This window comes from Harpia harpyja, chromosome 11 (genome assembly GCF_026419915.1).
Source record: "Harpia harpyja isolate bHarHar1 chromosome 11, bHarHar1 primary haplotype, whole genome shotgun sequence".
Classification (NCBI taxonomy): domain Eukaryota; kingdom Metazoa; phylum Chordata; class Aves; order Accipitriformes; family Accipitridae; genus Harpia; species Harpia harpyja.
Window position 1 is genome coordinate 5,659,136 of NC_068950.1, and position 16,439 is coordinate 5,675,574.

Here is a 16,439-nt window from a genome sequence, read left to right on the forward strand (position 1 = left end):
GCCTGATCCGGGGCAGGGACGAGGGGGGGCAGTGGGGGGGCTCAGCCGTGGTAGCGGGGGGGTTATGGCAATCCCGTACGGGATGTTCTGGGAAATCCTCCTAACCCCTGGCTGAGAAGGGGCTAAACCCATTACCGGGCCTGGGCCAAATGGCCAGAGCTAAAGCCACGGTGGCAGGGGATTAACGTGCCCACCGCCCCCTCCCGCGCGGTCCTGCGCCCCAGGGTGGCCCTCGGGGACCCAGACACCCGGTGCTCTGCGGGGGTCCTGGGGAGGGGCTGCAGGTCCCTGGCGGGGTCAACCCCCAAGCTGACACCTTTCTGCCTCGCTGGGAGCTCCTTGTGGTGGCAGGATGTGGTCCCCAGCCCCAGGGCGCCAGGGGAGGTGGGTGCCCAATGGGGACTGTGGGGTCACAGGGGCACCCATAGGGGCACCCATTTCTGCACCTGGGGTGGGCACATGCACATACACAGAGCTGTGTGCGCCTGCATGCACACACAAATGTGCGCTTCCATGCACAGTTGTGCACACAGGTACACGCGCACGCATGCTCCGGCTGATGCCCGTGCATGAACACAAGCCTGCACACACACGTACATGTACACACACTCACACAGGTGCACACAGTCATGCCGATGCACACACACACACGTGTGCACATGCATGTACATGTGCACACGCAGGTGTGTGCGCGCTCATGCACGCCCATATACCAGTGCACACGCACACGTGCCTGTGCACACTTGCGGTACACTGCTAGAGGTGTCCACACATGTGCACACCCTCCTGCACATGTACAGATGTGTGCACACACACACACGCTCACACCCACGCACCCTCTCCATGCCCAGCCTGTCCCCAGGGTGCCCCTCGCCCCAGGAATGAGCACCTCAACCCTGGGCCAGGCTGGCAGCCGCCCTGGGACTTGGGGGTCCCAACGGCAGGTGCCAGGGCGTGACACTATGCCCCACTTTCCCCAGGCATCTCCCCCACCGTGAAGAAGACGGAGATGGACAAGTCCCCCTTCAACAGCCCATCGCCCCAGGACTCCTCGCCCCGGCTGAGCAGCTTCACACAGCACCACCGTCCCGTCATCGCGGTGCACAGCGGTGAGTGTCCTGGCAGGGAAACCGAGGCACAGAGCAAGTGGGTGAGCGGGCAGGGGGCTGGGGCAGTGGCTAGCTTACAGTGACGCCGGTGGGTCCCCCCTTCCGCTCTCGCCTGCAGGTATCGCTCGAAGCCCGCACCCGTCGTCTGCGCTGCATTTCCCCACCACCTCCATCCTCCCCCAGACGGCCTCCACCTACTTCCCGCACACGGCCATTCGGTACCCGCCTCATCTCAACCCGCAGGACCCGCTGAAAGATCTCGTCTCGCTGGCCTGCGACCCGTCCAACCAGCAGCCCGGACCGGTAAGGATCCGGCCCCATCCCTGCATCCCATCACTGACCTCGCCGTGGGGCGCCGGGGGCTGCTGCCGGCCGGGCTGCCGGAGGGGCGTCCCCTGGATCGTCTGCCGCCACCGCCGTCACCACCACCGCCGCCGCCGCATGTAGGGGGTTGGGGTGCTCTGTTGGCACCCGGGTGCCAGCACCCAGCCCAGTAGGGTGTTCCTACTGCTGCGGTTGGGGCTGAGCAGCTCCGGCCGGTGCCTTGCGTTGTTTCGGGAGCGCCGCTGCGCCTGGTCGGTGTTGGCATCTTGTTTCTCTGGCAATGGAGGTGCCGTCCCCTGGCTCAGCACGGGGTGCCACCTCGTAGGGGTGACAGGGCGGTGGGTGCCGGGCCTGAGCCGTCAGTCGGGGCTGCGGGTGTCTGTTGGGAGCGGGGCATCTGGCAGGGGATGTGTGACCGTCACCAAAGAGCCACCGTCCGCCAGCGTGCCTGGGAGAGCGATGGGCTCTGCGTGCCCCGTCCGCCCGTGCAGCCAGCTGGTGACCCGTCAGCCCCGCCACTGCGCCGTGTCCCCCTGCACACCGTGCTGCTGTACGCCTTCCCTCGCCCCAGCACCCCACACACTCAGCACCCCACGCACCCAGCAACCCGTGCACCCAGCAACCCGTGCACCCTGCACACCCAGCACCCTGCATGCAGTGCATCCAGCACCCCATGCACTCAGCACCAGACACCCAGCACCCCTTGTACTGAGCAATGCGCACCCAGCACCCCATGGACCCAGCACCCTGCATACCCAGCACCCCACACACCTGGCACCCCATGCACCCACCCCCCCAGGCTCCCTTCATGCCTGAAGCCAGGGTCCAGGGGTGGCCACATTCCTGCTCCCATGCCCTCCTGTGCCCTGCTCCCCCACTCTGCCCCCCGGATGCAGAGGGTCTCAGGGAGCCCCTCTGAGCTCTGCTCAGCACCCGCCTGCTGCTCAGCAAGGCCTGATGCCAGGGTGAGGGGCACGGCTGCTCTTCTCCCGCGCAGCAGCTCAGTGCTGAGCTGGTGGAAACTGGATTCAGAGCAGCCCCCCGACCGGGTTGGGCACAGGGAGCTGGTACAGGAGCCTTTGAAGGCCACTGCCGCGCCACTGCCGCGGGGTGCCCCTTCCCCGCAGGTGAGCGCTTCAAAGGCCTCCTGCCGCCGCAGAGAGGGGGGCACAGTGCCCTGGCTCTGGCATGCGCCGCTATGGGGCACGGCCCCCCCCAGCCCACCCCGACCCCCCCTGCACCGCCGTGATTTCCCTGTCGCTGGCGCCGACCGTTCAGGGCTGCTCTGAGACCCAACAAACTCGTGTCAGTGGTGAGGGATGCTCTGCGTCCATGCCGGGCAGCACCGGGGGCTCACCGGGCCGGCTTTGCCGGTGCTGCGCGTGCTTCCTAATGGCTTGTGCTGTTTGTTTTTCTGTCTGTGTTGTGTCCCCAGTTAAATGGAAGTGGTCAAGTGAAAGTGCCCAGCCACTACCTGCCCACGCAGATGCTGGCGCCGCCACCTCCCCCCGGCATGCCCCGCTTGGCCGTCTCTCCTGACACCAAATCCACCACGACAACTACCGAGGGAGGGACGACCTCACCGACATCACCCAGTAAGCACCCCGCGGCGCCCACCCCTCTCCCCGGCCCAGCCGGCCCCCTCCTCTCGCAGTCCCCCCAAGGTCCCCCCCCCATCTCAGTGCTGCTGGGGGGATGTTGGCGGAGGTGGCCTCCCTGCAGCCGGGAAGAGGGCGGCAGCCGGCACACAATGAGTTTGCTGGGTCTCAGGCAGGTTGGAGCGGGCAGGGTTTGGGCAGGCAGCTGTTGTGTCCCCCAAGCTGGGGGTCCTGTGCTGGTCCCAGGGACCAGCCCAAGTCCCGCATCCCTCTGAGATGGCCGGGGGAGCGGGAGCGGAGCCGTGGCGGCGCTCCCCCAATCCAGTGTCCTGCCCAAACCCAGCCAGCGTGGGCAGGGCTTGTGGGGGAGGCTGTCGCCTCTCTGTGCCTCAGTTTCCCCACCGGCCAGCGGCAGCGGTGCTGCCGGTGACATGAGGACCAGCCAGCACGGGTATGGTGCTGGGGCTGGGGGCAGCATGCCTGGCTGCGCCACACGGGGCTGCCATCCTCTTGCTGCCACAGGGGTCCCCAGCACTGGGGACCCCGATCCGGTCGGGGCTGTGAAGCGACACGGGTGCAAGGACTGTGTGCAGGCGCCCCGGAACCCTTGGCAGGAGGCGCCTGGGTGGCCTCGTTAGTAGTGGTGGCTGACGAGCTCATCTCCCTCCACTCTGCCTTGGGGGGTTTAGCGCCTTGGCCAGGAGGATTTTGGAGTGTTGGACCCGGGGTCGCAGAGGGGAGACACTGGTGTCGCCCCCAGGCTGGCATCGGGGCGTGTGCCACAGTGGTGGGACGCTGTGCCATCACTGCACTCTGTGAGGGGTTGTCCCTGTCCCCATCCCATTATACCACGGGACACCTCCTGGTACCCTGAGAGGCTGCCACGTCCCCACAGGGTCAAGTCCCCCAGGGGATAGGCCACTGCTGGGTGCTGCCAGCCAGCCGGCGAGTGTCGAGGTTATGTGGCATGAAGAAATCAAAGCCTGGCCGATCTGGAGGGGAGAGCTCCATGTGGCGTGGCCCGGCTGGTGACGGGGCCAGGGCCACGGGGAAGGACCAGGCAGTGCCAGTTCCCCCCAGGCTCGGGGAAGGATGTGTGCGGGGGACACTGGCTGTCCCCAAGAGGCGCAGAGGCCAGCTGGCTCCGAGCCCCCCGTGCCCTCCAGCAGCACCCTGCTTCCAATGGGGCTCAGCCCAGGAGATTAGCAGGGCCGGGGGCCCCACCGCTGGACCCCCAGCTGTGGGGTGGAGGTGGCAGCGGGGGGACGTGGCCAAGCGGAGCTGGTGGCTCCCGTCGTGCTCGCCCCATGGCAGCTCCGCTCGGGAAGCCGCAGCACCGGCACGGCAGGGGAGCACCCGTCTGCGCCTGCATCCCGGGGGGCGTCTCGCCCCCCCAGCCTGCCCAAGCCGCCCCTCCAGCAGGGCACAGGCACGGGCAGCACCGCCCTGAGCGCAGCACCCCTGGCCTCCGCTCGCCTGCCGCCGGGGCGCAGCCAGGGACGTCGCCCAGCCGCCAGCTGTGGGTGCCCGGGACGCCCGTCCCAGCAGCACCAGGGAGCGGGCCGGGTTTGGCCCCAGGGGGGACAATGGAGGTGCCGCCGGCAGCCCCGTTAATGAGCTCTCGTTTGTTCCCCAGCCTACTCTGCACCAGGCACGCCCCCTGCGAACCGTTCCTTCGTGGGATTAGGACCAAGGGATCCTGGGAGTATCTATCAGGCACAGGTGAGAGCGGGGATGCTGCTGGGGGGACCCTCCTGCCCTCGCCCAGGGCACCACCGCCGTGGCATCGCCGTGGGCATCGCCGCCGTGGGCATGGCCGTCGCGGGTATCGCCGTCGTGGGTCTCACTGCCATGGCATTGTTGATATGGGCATCCGCACCATGGTATCGCTGCCATGGTATTGCCGCTGTGGGCATCGCCACCGTGACCGTTGCCACAATGGGCATCACCATCGTGGCATCACTGCCATGGGTGTCGCCACCATGGGCATGGCCGTTGCAGGCATCGCCATCATAGGCGTCACTGCTATGGCATTGCTGACATGGGCATCCCTGCCATGGCATTGCTGCCATGGCATTGCTGCAGTGGCATCACCGCCTTGGGTATTGCTACTGTGGGCATCACCACTGTGGGTGTTGCCACTGTGGCATCACTGCCATGTGCATTGCCACCGTGGGCCTCGCCACTGTGGGCATAACTGCTGTGGGCACCGCTATCGTGGGCATCACCGCTGTGGGCATTGCTGCCATGGGCATTGCCACTGCAGGCACTGCTGCTGGGGCCATCACTGCCTTGACATCGCTGCTGTGGGCTTTGCCGCCATGGCATCCCCACCATGGGCATCAATACCTGGCACCCTGTGCCAGGGCCTCGGGCACTGCTGGTGGCTCAGGGCCACCAAGGGTCCCCCACTGCAGAGGGAGGTCACTGCCATGCCCACGCCTGGCACCTTGCCCTCCCCTCGCCAGGCTCCAGCTGTGCCCCGCCTGGCACTGCGGCACAGCCAGGCTGCCCAGGTGACCGCAGCATCCCTGAACAAGGGGCACTGGAGCCGTGTGGCCCCTCTCCAGGTTGGCACGGGCACCCTGCTTTTGCCCGACTGCGCCCGCCGGCTGCTTCAGCCGCAGTGGGATGTAGCGTGCGCCTTTCCAGGGACTTTTTGTTAGTCCTGGGTATTTTTTAACCAGTAGTTTGTGAGCCAGCGCCAGCGCTATGGGCAGTGCCGCAGGGCCAGGGCAGGAGTGCCGGCACCTTGCCTCATTTGTGATACGAGTTGGCCAGCCTCAGCTGTCCCAGCAGGGGCAGCTTTGGGAGGCTGCAGTCCTGCCTGGCAGGTGACGCCAGTGCCAGGGCAGTGGGATGGGTGTGTGGATGGCACCGTACTGGGGGCACGCCGGGGTGCTGCACCCACTGGGGGTAAATACTCAGGGCGCTGAGCCATGCCATGGGGCACCCAGAGGTGCTGTGCTTTGCTAGGGTGCAAGCACTCGGGGACCATCAGCTGTGCCATGGGGCACCCAAGGGTGCGGTGCTGTGCCAGGGTGCGAACACTTGGGGACCGTGAGCTGTGCTGTGGGGCGCCCAAGCGTGCTGTGCTGTGCCAGGGTGCAAGCACTCGGAGGCCATGATCTGGGACACCCAAGGGTGCTGTGCTGTAGCAGGAGGCAAACACAGCCTCCTGCCCCGCCTCAGTTTCCCTAATCCTACACGTGGGCAGAGCACAGTGGGGTGGGCACCCTGAGGCTTTTAGGTTCCTAGAGAGGAGACATGGGGCAGCGCCAGGAGAGCCCCGGGGGAGCAGGGTGCCGGGGTCCCTGCAACCCACAAACCTGTGGGGGTTATGGCTGCTCGCAGCCCCAGGACCCCAGGGTCGCTGTCCCTGCGCACATGAGTCCAATCATGCTCTGGGAGCCTCCCCAGAGCTCAAGGATGCTCTGCATGGGGAAACTGAGGCACAAGGGAAACAAAGTGGTGTCCTGCATCCCAGGGAGGGGTAGCTGAGACCTGCTGCTCTTGGGTCATGTGTGGCGGGGCCGGGAAGGGTTAAGGGAAGCGGCGGCCCCGAGCTGTCTCGTTGCCAACGGAAACCAGACATGAGGTAATCAGGGACGAACTTGAACTTGGGGCTGAGGGGGGAGACAATGGGAGGGTGGCAGGGGGCCACCCCACGGGGTCCCCAGCCCTGCCACCCCCCACCCATCCCCAAGTGGGATCATTCCCTGGGAAGCGTTGCCTTCGCTGCAGAGGTGCAGAGGGACCGGCAACCAAGGGGGACACGGGTGGCCCTGGCACAGAGGGCTGACAAACTCAGTGCAGGAATGGGGCCACCATGCAGGGCAGCAAGGCAAAACGAGCAGGGTGACAGCGTGGGGACAGCTGTCTCGGGGGGGGGACACACACGCCAGGGGGGCATGGAGTGGCTCCATGTCGCAGAGCACTAATGCCAGCCTCTGTCTTCTCTCCTGGCAGTCCTGGTACCTGGGATAACCGCCGCCGTGCCGCCCCTTCGCCTCCCTTCTCCTCTGCTTTAGGCAAGGAACATCCCCGTCCCCGAGCACCAGGCCCAGCCTTGCGGTGACGACGGAGAGCGCGGACTCACGACGACGATGACGACGACGACAAGCAAAACCCACACCCGAAGGAAAGAGCGAGGGAAAGGAAGAAGGAAAAGGGTCAAACTTTTTTAAAAAGGAAAAAAAATACAAACAAAACAACAACCCATCCCAGGAGGACCTTCCCCCCCACCCCAGCAATGCACCAGAAAACAAAGAAACAGAAAAAAAGAAAGAAAAACACTATTATTTGCCCCGTCGGCCGGCGCCGCGCCGAGACCTGACACAACTCGTGCCAGTGATGCCTCCCGGAGCGGCAGCGGGGCTGCGGCGCCAGAGCCCTGCTGGCCACTTGCCGGAGGGTCGGATATGCAAACGGCTCTTGACTCTCTCATTCTTGCCTCTATGTGAGTAGAAAAGATCAAACCCCCCACCCCCCCCACCCCCCCCCCGGCCCCACACAGACTCTCGGGGGGGCCCCGGGGCCGGGGTGGGGCACGGCAGGGTGGGGGGACAACACCTCCTGCCGCCGGTTCCCAACGGACGCGGCCACGCTTGCCGTTGGGACGATGTGATGCTCCGTGCCGTGAAAGCGCCTCGGGGATGGGCGACACCGTGCTGTGGTGACACGGTGACGTGGTGATGCGGTGACACGGTGATGCGGTGACGCAGTGGCGTGGTGGCACAGTGACACGGTGGCATGATGGCCAGGTGGCACGGTGGCCAGCTTGGCTTGGCACGAGCGGGTGTCACAGGAGGAGGGGGCTTTGGGCCACGGAGAGTGCATGGGCACAGCTGGAGACGGTCACAGTGGCGGTGGCACCCCAATTCCCTCGGGGACATGGCGTGGGCACGCTCCCACCACGGTCCCGGTGGGACCCGGGCTGCCACCGTCGAGCCGGGGCATCGGTCGCCGTCTCTCTGCAATGCCTTCCTTGCCTGCCGGCGTCCACCAGCCCCGTCCCCACGTGTCCCCACGTGTGTCCCTGTGTCCCTGCGCCGGGGGTTCCGTGGGGCTGTGGTGGGGTGTGCGTCCGTGTGTCTGAGCTATGCATTCCTGTGGACAGGTTCCAGGTGGATGGCGAGGAGAGGGTGCGCTCGTGTTGCACATTTTGTAGGAAATGCACTTTTAAGAGGGAATCGTCAAAAAAAAAAAAGAAAAAGAAGAAGAAAAAAAAATCACAAAAAAGGAGGAGGAGGAGGAGGAAGAGGAGGAGGAGGAGGAGGAGGAGACGAAGCCCCCGGCACTGGCTTGCCGGGATGGCTGGTTTGGGGTTTTTGGGGTTTTTTTTTTTTTTTTTTAATACAAAAGGATGGAGAAAAGGAGCCCAAGCGAGGGCGAGGGCAGAGCCAGCCCCACGGAGCCCCCGGCCCCGCGTCAAGTGCCTGAACTGCGGCGGGGAGGGGTCCCGGGACCCCCGGCGGAGCCCCTGGCCGGGGACAGCGCTGGAGGAAGCGCCTGGCCGTCCCCGTCCCACACGATGGCGGCGTGGCCGGGAAGGGGACGCGGGGACGTGGCAGTGCCTTAGAGCAGAGGGACCCACGCGGCGGCCGAGGCGAGGAGGAGGAGGAAGATGACGAAGGCACCCAGCGTCTCCAGCGAGATGGTGGCGGCCACGGAGGAGACCGGTCCCAGGCGTGTCCCCAAAGGGACCCCAGGGAGCCCACGCCCCAGGGGACACCCCACAGGTGATGACGGAGAGAAGCCACCGTGGGATGTCCGGGAGCAGGGGACGTCACCGAAGCCACCGCCACCACCGGCCTGGCCCCCTCCCCTGGCACCCAGAGCCGGCCCGTGGACCACCGGCATCGCATCCCCCATCCCACCGGCCCCCCGCTCCACCCCGCTTCCCACCCCCGGGACAGCACAGCGAGGCCGGATCCTGCCCGCCCGCAGCGTGGCACCGGGGAAAGGGCTGACGCAGGAAATCCCGGGAGAGAAAAAGTAATCAAAAAGGACAAGAAACGGAGAAAACCCACAAAAAAAAGGAAAAAAAAAAAAAAAAAAGCGCTTGGCGGAGAAGGAAACCTGTTTTTTTAAAAAGATCTGAGAAAAGAAACACATGAAAAAAAAGAAAAAGACAAAAAAAAAAAAAAAAAGACAAATAAACTGCATGGTGCTTTAACAGGATCTGGTGACCTGGCTCAACCCAGCCGCGGATGGCTGATGCTGTGCATGGCAGACTGTATTAACCGGCTCTACCTTCCCCCTTCAGCAAAAGAGAAAAAAAAAAGAGGAAAAAAAAAAAAAAAATTCTGTATAAAAGAAAAAAAAAGCCGTAAAAAAAAAAAACACACAAGAAAAAAAAAAATCCATGTTTTCCTAATTTGCACGAAATTTTATACCACATGATGTGCCTTGCCTTCGAAGACTAAGTATTACCGGACCCGATATCAGTGCGAGGGAGTCGCTGCATGCCCGGGGCTCCCGGGGGGCCGGGGGGGCTGGGGGCGGCTGCCCCCCCCTCGCCTCCTGCATGGCTTCTTCTCGGCCGGAAAAGTCCCTTTTCTCTCTATTATTATTCTTTTTTAACCAATTTTCCCCCTCGGAAACGTCTTCCAGTTGGTAATACCGATGCATCCTCTGCGCCAACACACCGGAATATGCAATAGCCGCTCGGCTGCGCCGGCGAGGGGGGGTCCGGCCGGGGGGGGGGGTCCGGTGGGGGGGTCCGGCCACCCCTTTTGCTTTGCCTCTCTTTTTTTTTTTTTTTTCCCTTCCCTTTTGGGGGTTTTTATTTTGTTTTTCTGCTTACAGCAACCAAAGGCAGCGAGGCGGGAGGCAGCAGGGACCCCCCCCCGGGTCAGAGCCCCCCCCCCCCCCCCCCCCGCCTTAATGCTCGGGAGAACCCAGGCGTCCAGGCACGGCAGGATGGACGAGGACGGGGAGGACCAGGGATGGAGACCCCCATGGCTGAGCCCTTACGGGGGGGCCACAGCATCCCACCACCCCTCCCCGCCTTGTGGGGACCCCCCCCCCCTTTTTAATTGGTTTTCAATGGGGCGCAGGGCTGGGAGGGCTGAGCCCAGCTGCTCTCGTGACAGGAATGGAACCGTGTGAATGTAGCTGTGCCTCCCCCCCCCAGGGCTGGTGTTGGGGGGGGGGGTCACAGCCCCCCGACCCCCCATCCCCATCGGCTTCATCTCCGGGGGTCTGGCTGGCAGAGCAGGGAATAGGCAAAGTCCCAGCAGGAGTTCCCCTCTCTCACCGTCACTTTGCCTATTCTCTGCTGCGCCGACTGCCGAGCAGGGTCCCGACACCCCCAAAAAATCCAGAATTTGCCTTAAAAACCCAAGCATCCCGCCGGCCGGAGAGAGAGACACCCCCCCCCCAGCCCCCCTGAGGCTGAGGACTGACGCGGGTTGTGACACCGATGGGCGGGTGGCACCGCGCGTCGCTGCTGCTTTGTAATGAAGAAACGTCGTCGTCAACATTTTTTTAAATTTTTAATTTTTTTTTCTTTCTTTTTTTTTTTTTTTTTGGTGTCCAAAAGTATTAGCGGGGAAGGGGGGGGTGTCGTGTCCCGCCGGGGTCTCGCCCACCGGTGCGGTTTGCTGGGGGTCCCACAGGGCAGGGGAACATCCTTGGGAGACTCTTCTTTATGCAAGGTGCAGTATTGATTTCTGCAAGGACAATGCAACGCGGGGAGCGGGAGGTTAGTGTCCAGTTGGGGGAAAATAACTTAAAAAAATAGAATTTAAAAAAAAAAGAGAGAAAATTGAAAAAAAAGAAAAAAAAAAACAAAAAAAGGGTTTTAAGGCTAGAAAAGGATCAGCTCAAAGCAAAAAAAAAAAAATATATATATATAAAAAAATAGCATTTCTCAGCGGTGAGCAGAGCGACAGCCAGCAGAGGGAGGGAGCGGGGGGCACCTGGGGCAGCCCCCCGTCCAGCCCCCCCCTGCGAGCATGGGGCCTGGGGGGGGAGGCGAGGGGCGCTGGCGCCCCTCGGGCCTGGGCCCCCCCCGCCCCGAGGAAGCCCCCGAAGCCCCCAGCCCCACGGGGGACACCGGCCGGGGTTCCCTCCCCGTGTCCCCCCCCCTTTGCTGCCTTTACCCCCGGGGCCAGCAGCACGTCTGGCCGGGCTGCGGCCGCAGCCCCCCCCCCCCAAAACCCGCCCTTGGCAAGAAAAGCACCTTAAAACATGTTAAAAAAAAAAAAGGCAAAAAATAATCAACTCGACGCCCCCCCCCAGTTTGGAGGGCGGGCAGCGGGAGGGGGGTCAGACTGGGGGCTTTCCCTTGGGGGTCCGGGGGAGCCCCCGCCATCCCCGGCGTCTTTGCACTGCTCCCCCCGACACCCACCACCCCGGGGCTGCATTCCCCCCCCCCTCCGGCTCTGCCCAAAGGGAATATGCAAACTCCCCCCCCGGCCCCCTCCCTGGGGGGGCACTGGCCGTGTGGGGACGGGGGGGACGACCACTAATTTTTTGTTATTTTTTATTTTTTTAATCGTTCTCCCTTTTTTTTTTTTTTTTTCTCCCCCCACGGCCTCTGGGCTCGGTGGCCACAGTCGGGGGTGGGCGCAAAGCGGGGTGGGGGGGGTGGGGGGACACCCCATCGCTGGGGTGCTCCGGGGGGGCCCCCGGCAGGATGGGGATTTGGGGGGGGTGTCCGCTCGACAATCACCGCGCCCGGGGCTCCCGCGGGGGTTTCATGCACTACAGTCTCTCCTAGAGGGTTTTTAGTCGGGCTCGTCGGCTTAAAAAAATTAATTAAAAATAGTCCTTGTGACCTATAAATAAAAAAAAAATAACCTGTACATATATATATATCTCTCTCTCCACATATATATATATGGGGCTGCAGGGGCCGGAGGTGGGCACGGGTCCCTGCGGGCTGACACACAGTTAAGGTACTTTAAAGCGCAAAGGAATATATATATATATATAAAAACCCCTATATATATATATATGTCTTGTTTGTTGTTGTTTTGTTTCTTTTTTTTTTTTTTTTTTTTGTACTATGAGTTTGGAATTGCTGCTTTCTGTCCCCCAGGCTCCCGCCGCCGGCTGGGGCGGGCAGCACCCATGGGTGCCCCCGTACGGCAGCACCCGCGGGTGCCCCGCGCGATGCCCACGAGCAGGCGGGAGCGGAGGTGGAGACGGGGGGAGGGGGGTGGAGGGTGGGGGGGGAACCCACCCCCCAGGCAAAGAGCGGCAAAAGGAGAGAAACCACCCCAAAAAGGCGTCGAGGCGGCAGCCGGCAGGACCACGACTCACACCCATACCAAAAATCCCGCCGCAGTGCCTCCGCGCCGCCGGCTGCCCTCGCCCGCCTTTTCGGGGGGTCCCCCCTCCCCGCCCCGCGGGGGGGGTTGGGTGGGTGCCCCCTCCCTCGCAGTTATATTTTACTAGTTAGCCGGATTCTCGCTTCTCGCTTGCCGCAGCCGTTACACACCCGCCGAGCGCACCAGGGCCGCGAGCCGGGGTCGGGATCCCCCCCCCTCCGGCTGTGCCCCCCCTCCCCAAGCCCCTGCATGACCCCCCCCGAGCCCCCCGCTCGCCTCCCTTGGTGCTTCACGATATTTGATTATACCATTGTACGCAGCCATTACCGATAGCCGCCGCTCCTGCCTACATACCAGTTACTGACCGTGACTATGGATTTTGGGGTTTTTTTTTTTGGTTTTCTTTTTTTGTTTTGTTTCTTTTGTTTTGTTTCGGGGTTTGTTTTTTTTTTTTGTTGGGGTTTTTTTTTTTTTGGTTGTTTTTCCCCCCCCCTCCCCTATGCAAAAAAGAGAAAAAGAGACAAAAAAGAAGAAAAAAACAAAAAACAGAAAACTGACACACAAAAAAAAGATAAAAAAAAGAAAAGGAAAAAAAAAAGACAAAAAAAAAAATGTATAAAAATTAAACAAGCTATGCTTCAACTCCAGCCCGCCTCTGCCCTTCCTTCGCTGCCCCCAGGGGAAACTGAGGCACGGCGCCTGGCCTGGGGAGGAACCAGGTGTCCCTGCTGAGGGGGGGGGGGGCACTGGGGTGTACTGGGGTATACTGGAGCAGAGCCGTGCTGGGCAATGGGTGCCCATCACCCCGGGGGGGGGGGCCCACCCATGGGTGCTCTAGGCCCGGATGAGGAGGGTGGGTGAGCCGGGGGCAGCAGCACCCCGGGGTGGCAGGGAGGTGGGAGCGGGGCAGGCGTGGAGGGGACACACGGGGAACAGGGACACGGGTGGGTGCAGCCCTGGGCTCACGTGGGGATGCGTCAAGACCTTGGCCACATGACATCACCACCTCGTGCACGTGACATCATCGCCTCACCCGTGTGACATCATCGCCTCACCCGTGTGACATCATTGGCCGAAGCTGCGCGTCACCCCCGCAGTCCCCATTGTCCCCGTCCCGAAGAGCTGCTCCAGACGGCGGGGGCTGCCGAGGCCGGATGCCCCCCCAGACTGTCCCCAGTCCCCCAGGATCCCATCGGTCCCCCCCGCACCCCGGGACGTGGGGCAGGACGCCCGGGGGGTGTCGGGGGGCAGCTGCACGGCCGGACACCGCCGCGCTGAAGTCGCTGAGGCCTGGCAGGTTGTCGCATGCCAGGACCCTGCCATTGTCCCCTGCCCCGGTGGCACCCAGGGGTGCCCCCGCACCCAGCACCCGCGGGGGCAGCGGGGCAGCGCCACGGGCCCCATCCTGGGAGTGCAGAGCCCCCCGGGGGCCACTGGACAGCCCCGTCTCCGGCACGGTGACACCAGACGCTTGACGCCGGGGCAGGCTGGGACCTTTACCGGGGTACAGCCGGGGGCACCCCCGGCCCAGGGCTGGGAGGGGCGGGGGGGGGGGCCCTGCTCCTGTCTCCAGCCGCCGCCCTCTCCGATCCACTCCGGCGGGCGGCGAATCCACGCCGGGTCTTGGCGGCAGCCGGGAACCGCCGCGGCACTTCCCGCCCGGCGACCGCCCCGCAAAACCCGGCGTGGATCCACGTCCGGCGGACGGGGCTGAGGGCGAAGTGCCCGACGGGGCGTCCCTAAGGCCGGGCACCGAGCGGGCAGGGGACGGCCGCCGCTTCAGAGGGACGTGGCCTTGCTCTGCTCCTCGCCGTCGCTCTCCCCATCGCTGTCCTTCTCGGCCGCCGGGTTGGCGCAGCCGGCGTGCTCCAGCCTGCCGGGAGGAAGGCGTCAGCGAGGCATGGCCGCCCACCACGGGGCACCCCCGGCCCGCTCCCCTGGGGCGTCACCATCTCCTTCGGCCATGCCGGTGGCACCGCCAGCACGTGGCCGTCCCCAGCGGGGGAACTGAGGTCCGGACCGGGGGGGGGGGGGCCCGGTGCCAGCCCCACAGCACCCAAACCATGGTACCTGTCAGTCCCCTGGGTCTCCTGGAGGCCGCCCTGCTTCCTGCAAGGGGAGAGAGGGGCTGAGCGGTGCCTGGGGACGGCCCCGTCCCCACCCCGCAGCACCCTGCTCCCCCCTGGGCCGGCAGTCCCCCCCGTCGAGGCGGGTGCAGGATGCGTCCCCACCGCGCCGGCCCACCTGCGCATCCTGATCTGCCAGAGCCGGTTGATGAGCAGGAGCACAAAGACGATGAAGAGGAAGACGACGACGGCCGTGAGGCTGATGAGCCAGGGCTGCAGCTCCTTGGGGCCGGCGCCTGCACGGCAGGGACGGGGACAGGGACGGGGATGGGAACAGGGATGGGGAGGGGGAACCCCATCCTGCAGGGGATGGGACCCCCTCCCATCCCACGGCACAGAGACCCGATTGTGCCAAGCCTGGCACCGGGGGATGCTGGGGACACTGGGGATGTTGACAGGCGCTCATGGGCACCCACTTCCCACCATCCCTTGGGTGCCAAGGAAGCCACCCCCGACACAGCCAACCCATCCCTGGGAGAGCGTGGGGGTGCCCAGCACGGCGGGGAGCACTGGGGACAGCAGGCAGGTACCCCCAAGTCTTTCTGCTCTGCCCCCAAAATGGTTGCTGCCAGAGCACTTGGACAGACTGGTCCTACTGGGAAGGTCTCCCAGGAGCTGATCTGATGGCCCAGGGCGGGCACAGCCACCCCCGCCCAGGGCACACCGGGGCGCAGGGGGACGGGGGGGCTGCAGGGCACCTACCACCCTGTCCCCGGGCAGTGGCAGCGAGGACGAGCAGGACCAGGAGCGAGAGGGGCTGCGAAGTCCTCGGCATTTTCAGGGGGAGGCTGGCAGAGGGCTGGGGCACGGCCGGATCCTGCACCCCGAGATGGGCTCCTCTCCCACGCCGCTGCTGGGGCCGAGCGCAGGCGCCGCTCTCTGCACCCCGGGCCAACGAGCAGCTTTTATTGGGCTCAAGAGGACAAGTGCCACCAAGCGCCATGGCAACGTGGCTCCTATAACCCTTGGGAGGTGGCACCTCTCCTCTCCCCCGGCTCAGCCACCAGCACCCTGCGGCACCCAGCGGCCACCACCTCGGGGACCACGGCGGCAGCCCCGTGCCCAGGGCTGGGGTCAACCCCCGGGATGGGTGAGTGGGGGGGGGGGGGATGGAGGGACAGATGGACGGGTGGAGGGAGGGACAGATGGATGGGAGCGTGGGTGGACAGAGGGAGGGAAGGAGGGGTGGATGGGTGGATGGATGGATAGAGGGAGGGACAGACGGACAGATGGATGGGTGGGTGGGCAGCTGGATGGAGGGAAGGAAGGAAGGACAGACAGCTGGATGGGTGGGTGGAGGGACAGACAGATGGGCAGATGTGCGGAGGAGCGCCCACCCTGCCTGCTGCCCCATCCCAGTCTCTCCCCACTGCCCATGGGGCACCGCACCCCCGTCCCCACTGGCAGGGCTGGGGCAGATCCAGGCCAGTGTCCCATCCCTGCAGACACGGCCCCCACCCTGCCACACCGTGGGGATGGGGCAGCGGGGGGGGGGGAGAGTGGGCAGTGCCAGGCCACCCCCTGGCCCTCAGTCAGGCCCAGGCCAGCTGGACCCCAGTTGCAATGGCTGGTGCTGGTGGAACCCCATCACATGCCCAGGGAGTGTCCAGGTACTGTGAAGACCCCAGTATTAACGGTGTTATCGGCAAGACCTTGGCAGAGTGAGCTGCTCCGCTCCACCTTGCAGCCCCCGCCTGCCGGGGCACAGGGGAAACTGAGGCACGGGGGAGCTGGCAGCACCCCAGGAATGGACCGTGGTCTTTGGCAGAGCCACCCTGCCCGTGGCAATTCCCCAAGGGGTGAAGAAAGTGCCTGGGGACATGGGGACAGGGTCTCCACTGGAGGGATGGGGGGGTCCAGCCCCAGCCTGGGTTTAAGGCAGGGGATGGGGGTCCATATGACACAGCCCCCATCCCCAGTGCCCTGCTCAGAGCCCAAGTACGGCTCATGGGTGCTTTGCCCCCTGCCCAAGACTGGCTTTGGGGGCACCTGTGGGTGCCA

General features: G+C 64.3%; 2 protein-coding genes across 6 annotated transcripts in view; one reads left to right on the forward strand and one right to left on the reverse strand.

Moving 5' to 3' along the window:
• Positions 1–10,886, forward strand: part of NFIC (nuclear factor I C) — a 45,187-nt gene extending 34,301 nt beyond the window's left edge. For 2 of the 5 annotated variants that reach the window (XM_052802114.1, XM_052802113.1), the window contains exons 7-11: positions 981–1,109; positions 1,228–1,412; positions 2,869–3,028; positions 4,668–4,753; positions 7,001–10,886. In XM_052802114.1, coding sequence (XP_052658074.1) covers positions 981–1,109; positions 1,228–1,412; positions 2,869–3,028; positions 4,668–4,753; positions 7,001–7,018 — 578 coding nt within the window. In that variant the 3' untranslated portion in view covers positions 7,019–10,886. The remainder of the gene's footprint in view (positions 1–980; positions 1,110–1,227; positions 1,413–2,868; positions 3,029–4,667; positions 4,754–7,000) is intronic. The other 3 variants (XM_052802115.1, XM_052802116.1, XM_052802117.1) reach the window with 3 other exon arrangements.
• A 1,864-nt stretch (positions 10,887–12,750) lies between these two features.
• Positions 12,751–15,343, reverse strand: SMIM24 (small integral membrane protein 24; the record flags this gene model as incomplete). Its single annotated transcript, XM_052800358.1, is given in 5 exon segments — positions 12,751–14,185; positions 14,383–14,421; positions 14,557–14,674; positions 15,141–15,216; positions 15,218–15,343. Coding segments are annotated over 5 exon segments (453 nt in total), but the record flags the coding sequence as incomplete, so codon positions are not given.
• Positions 15,344–16,439: the final 1,096 nt, after the last annotated feature.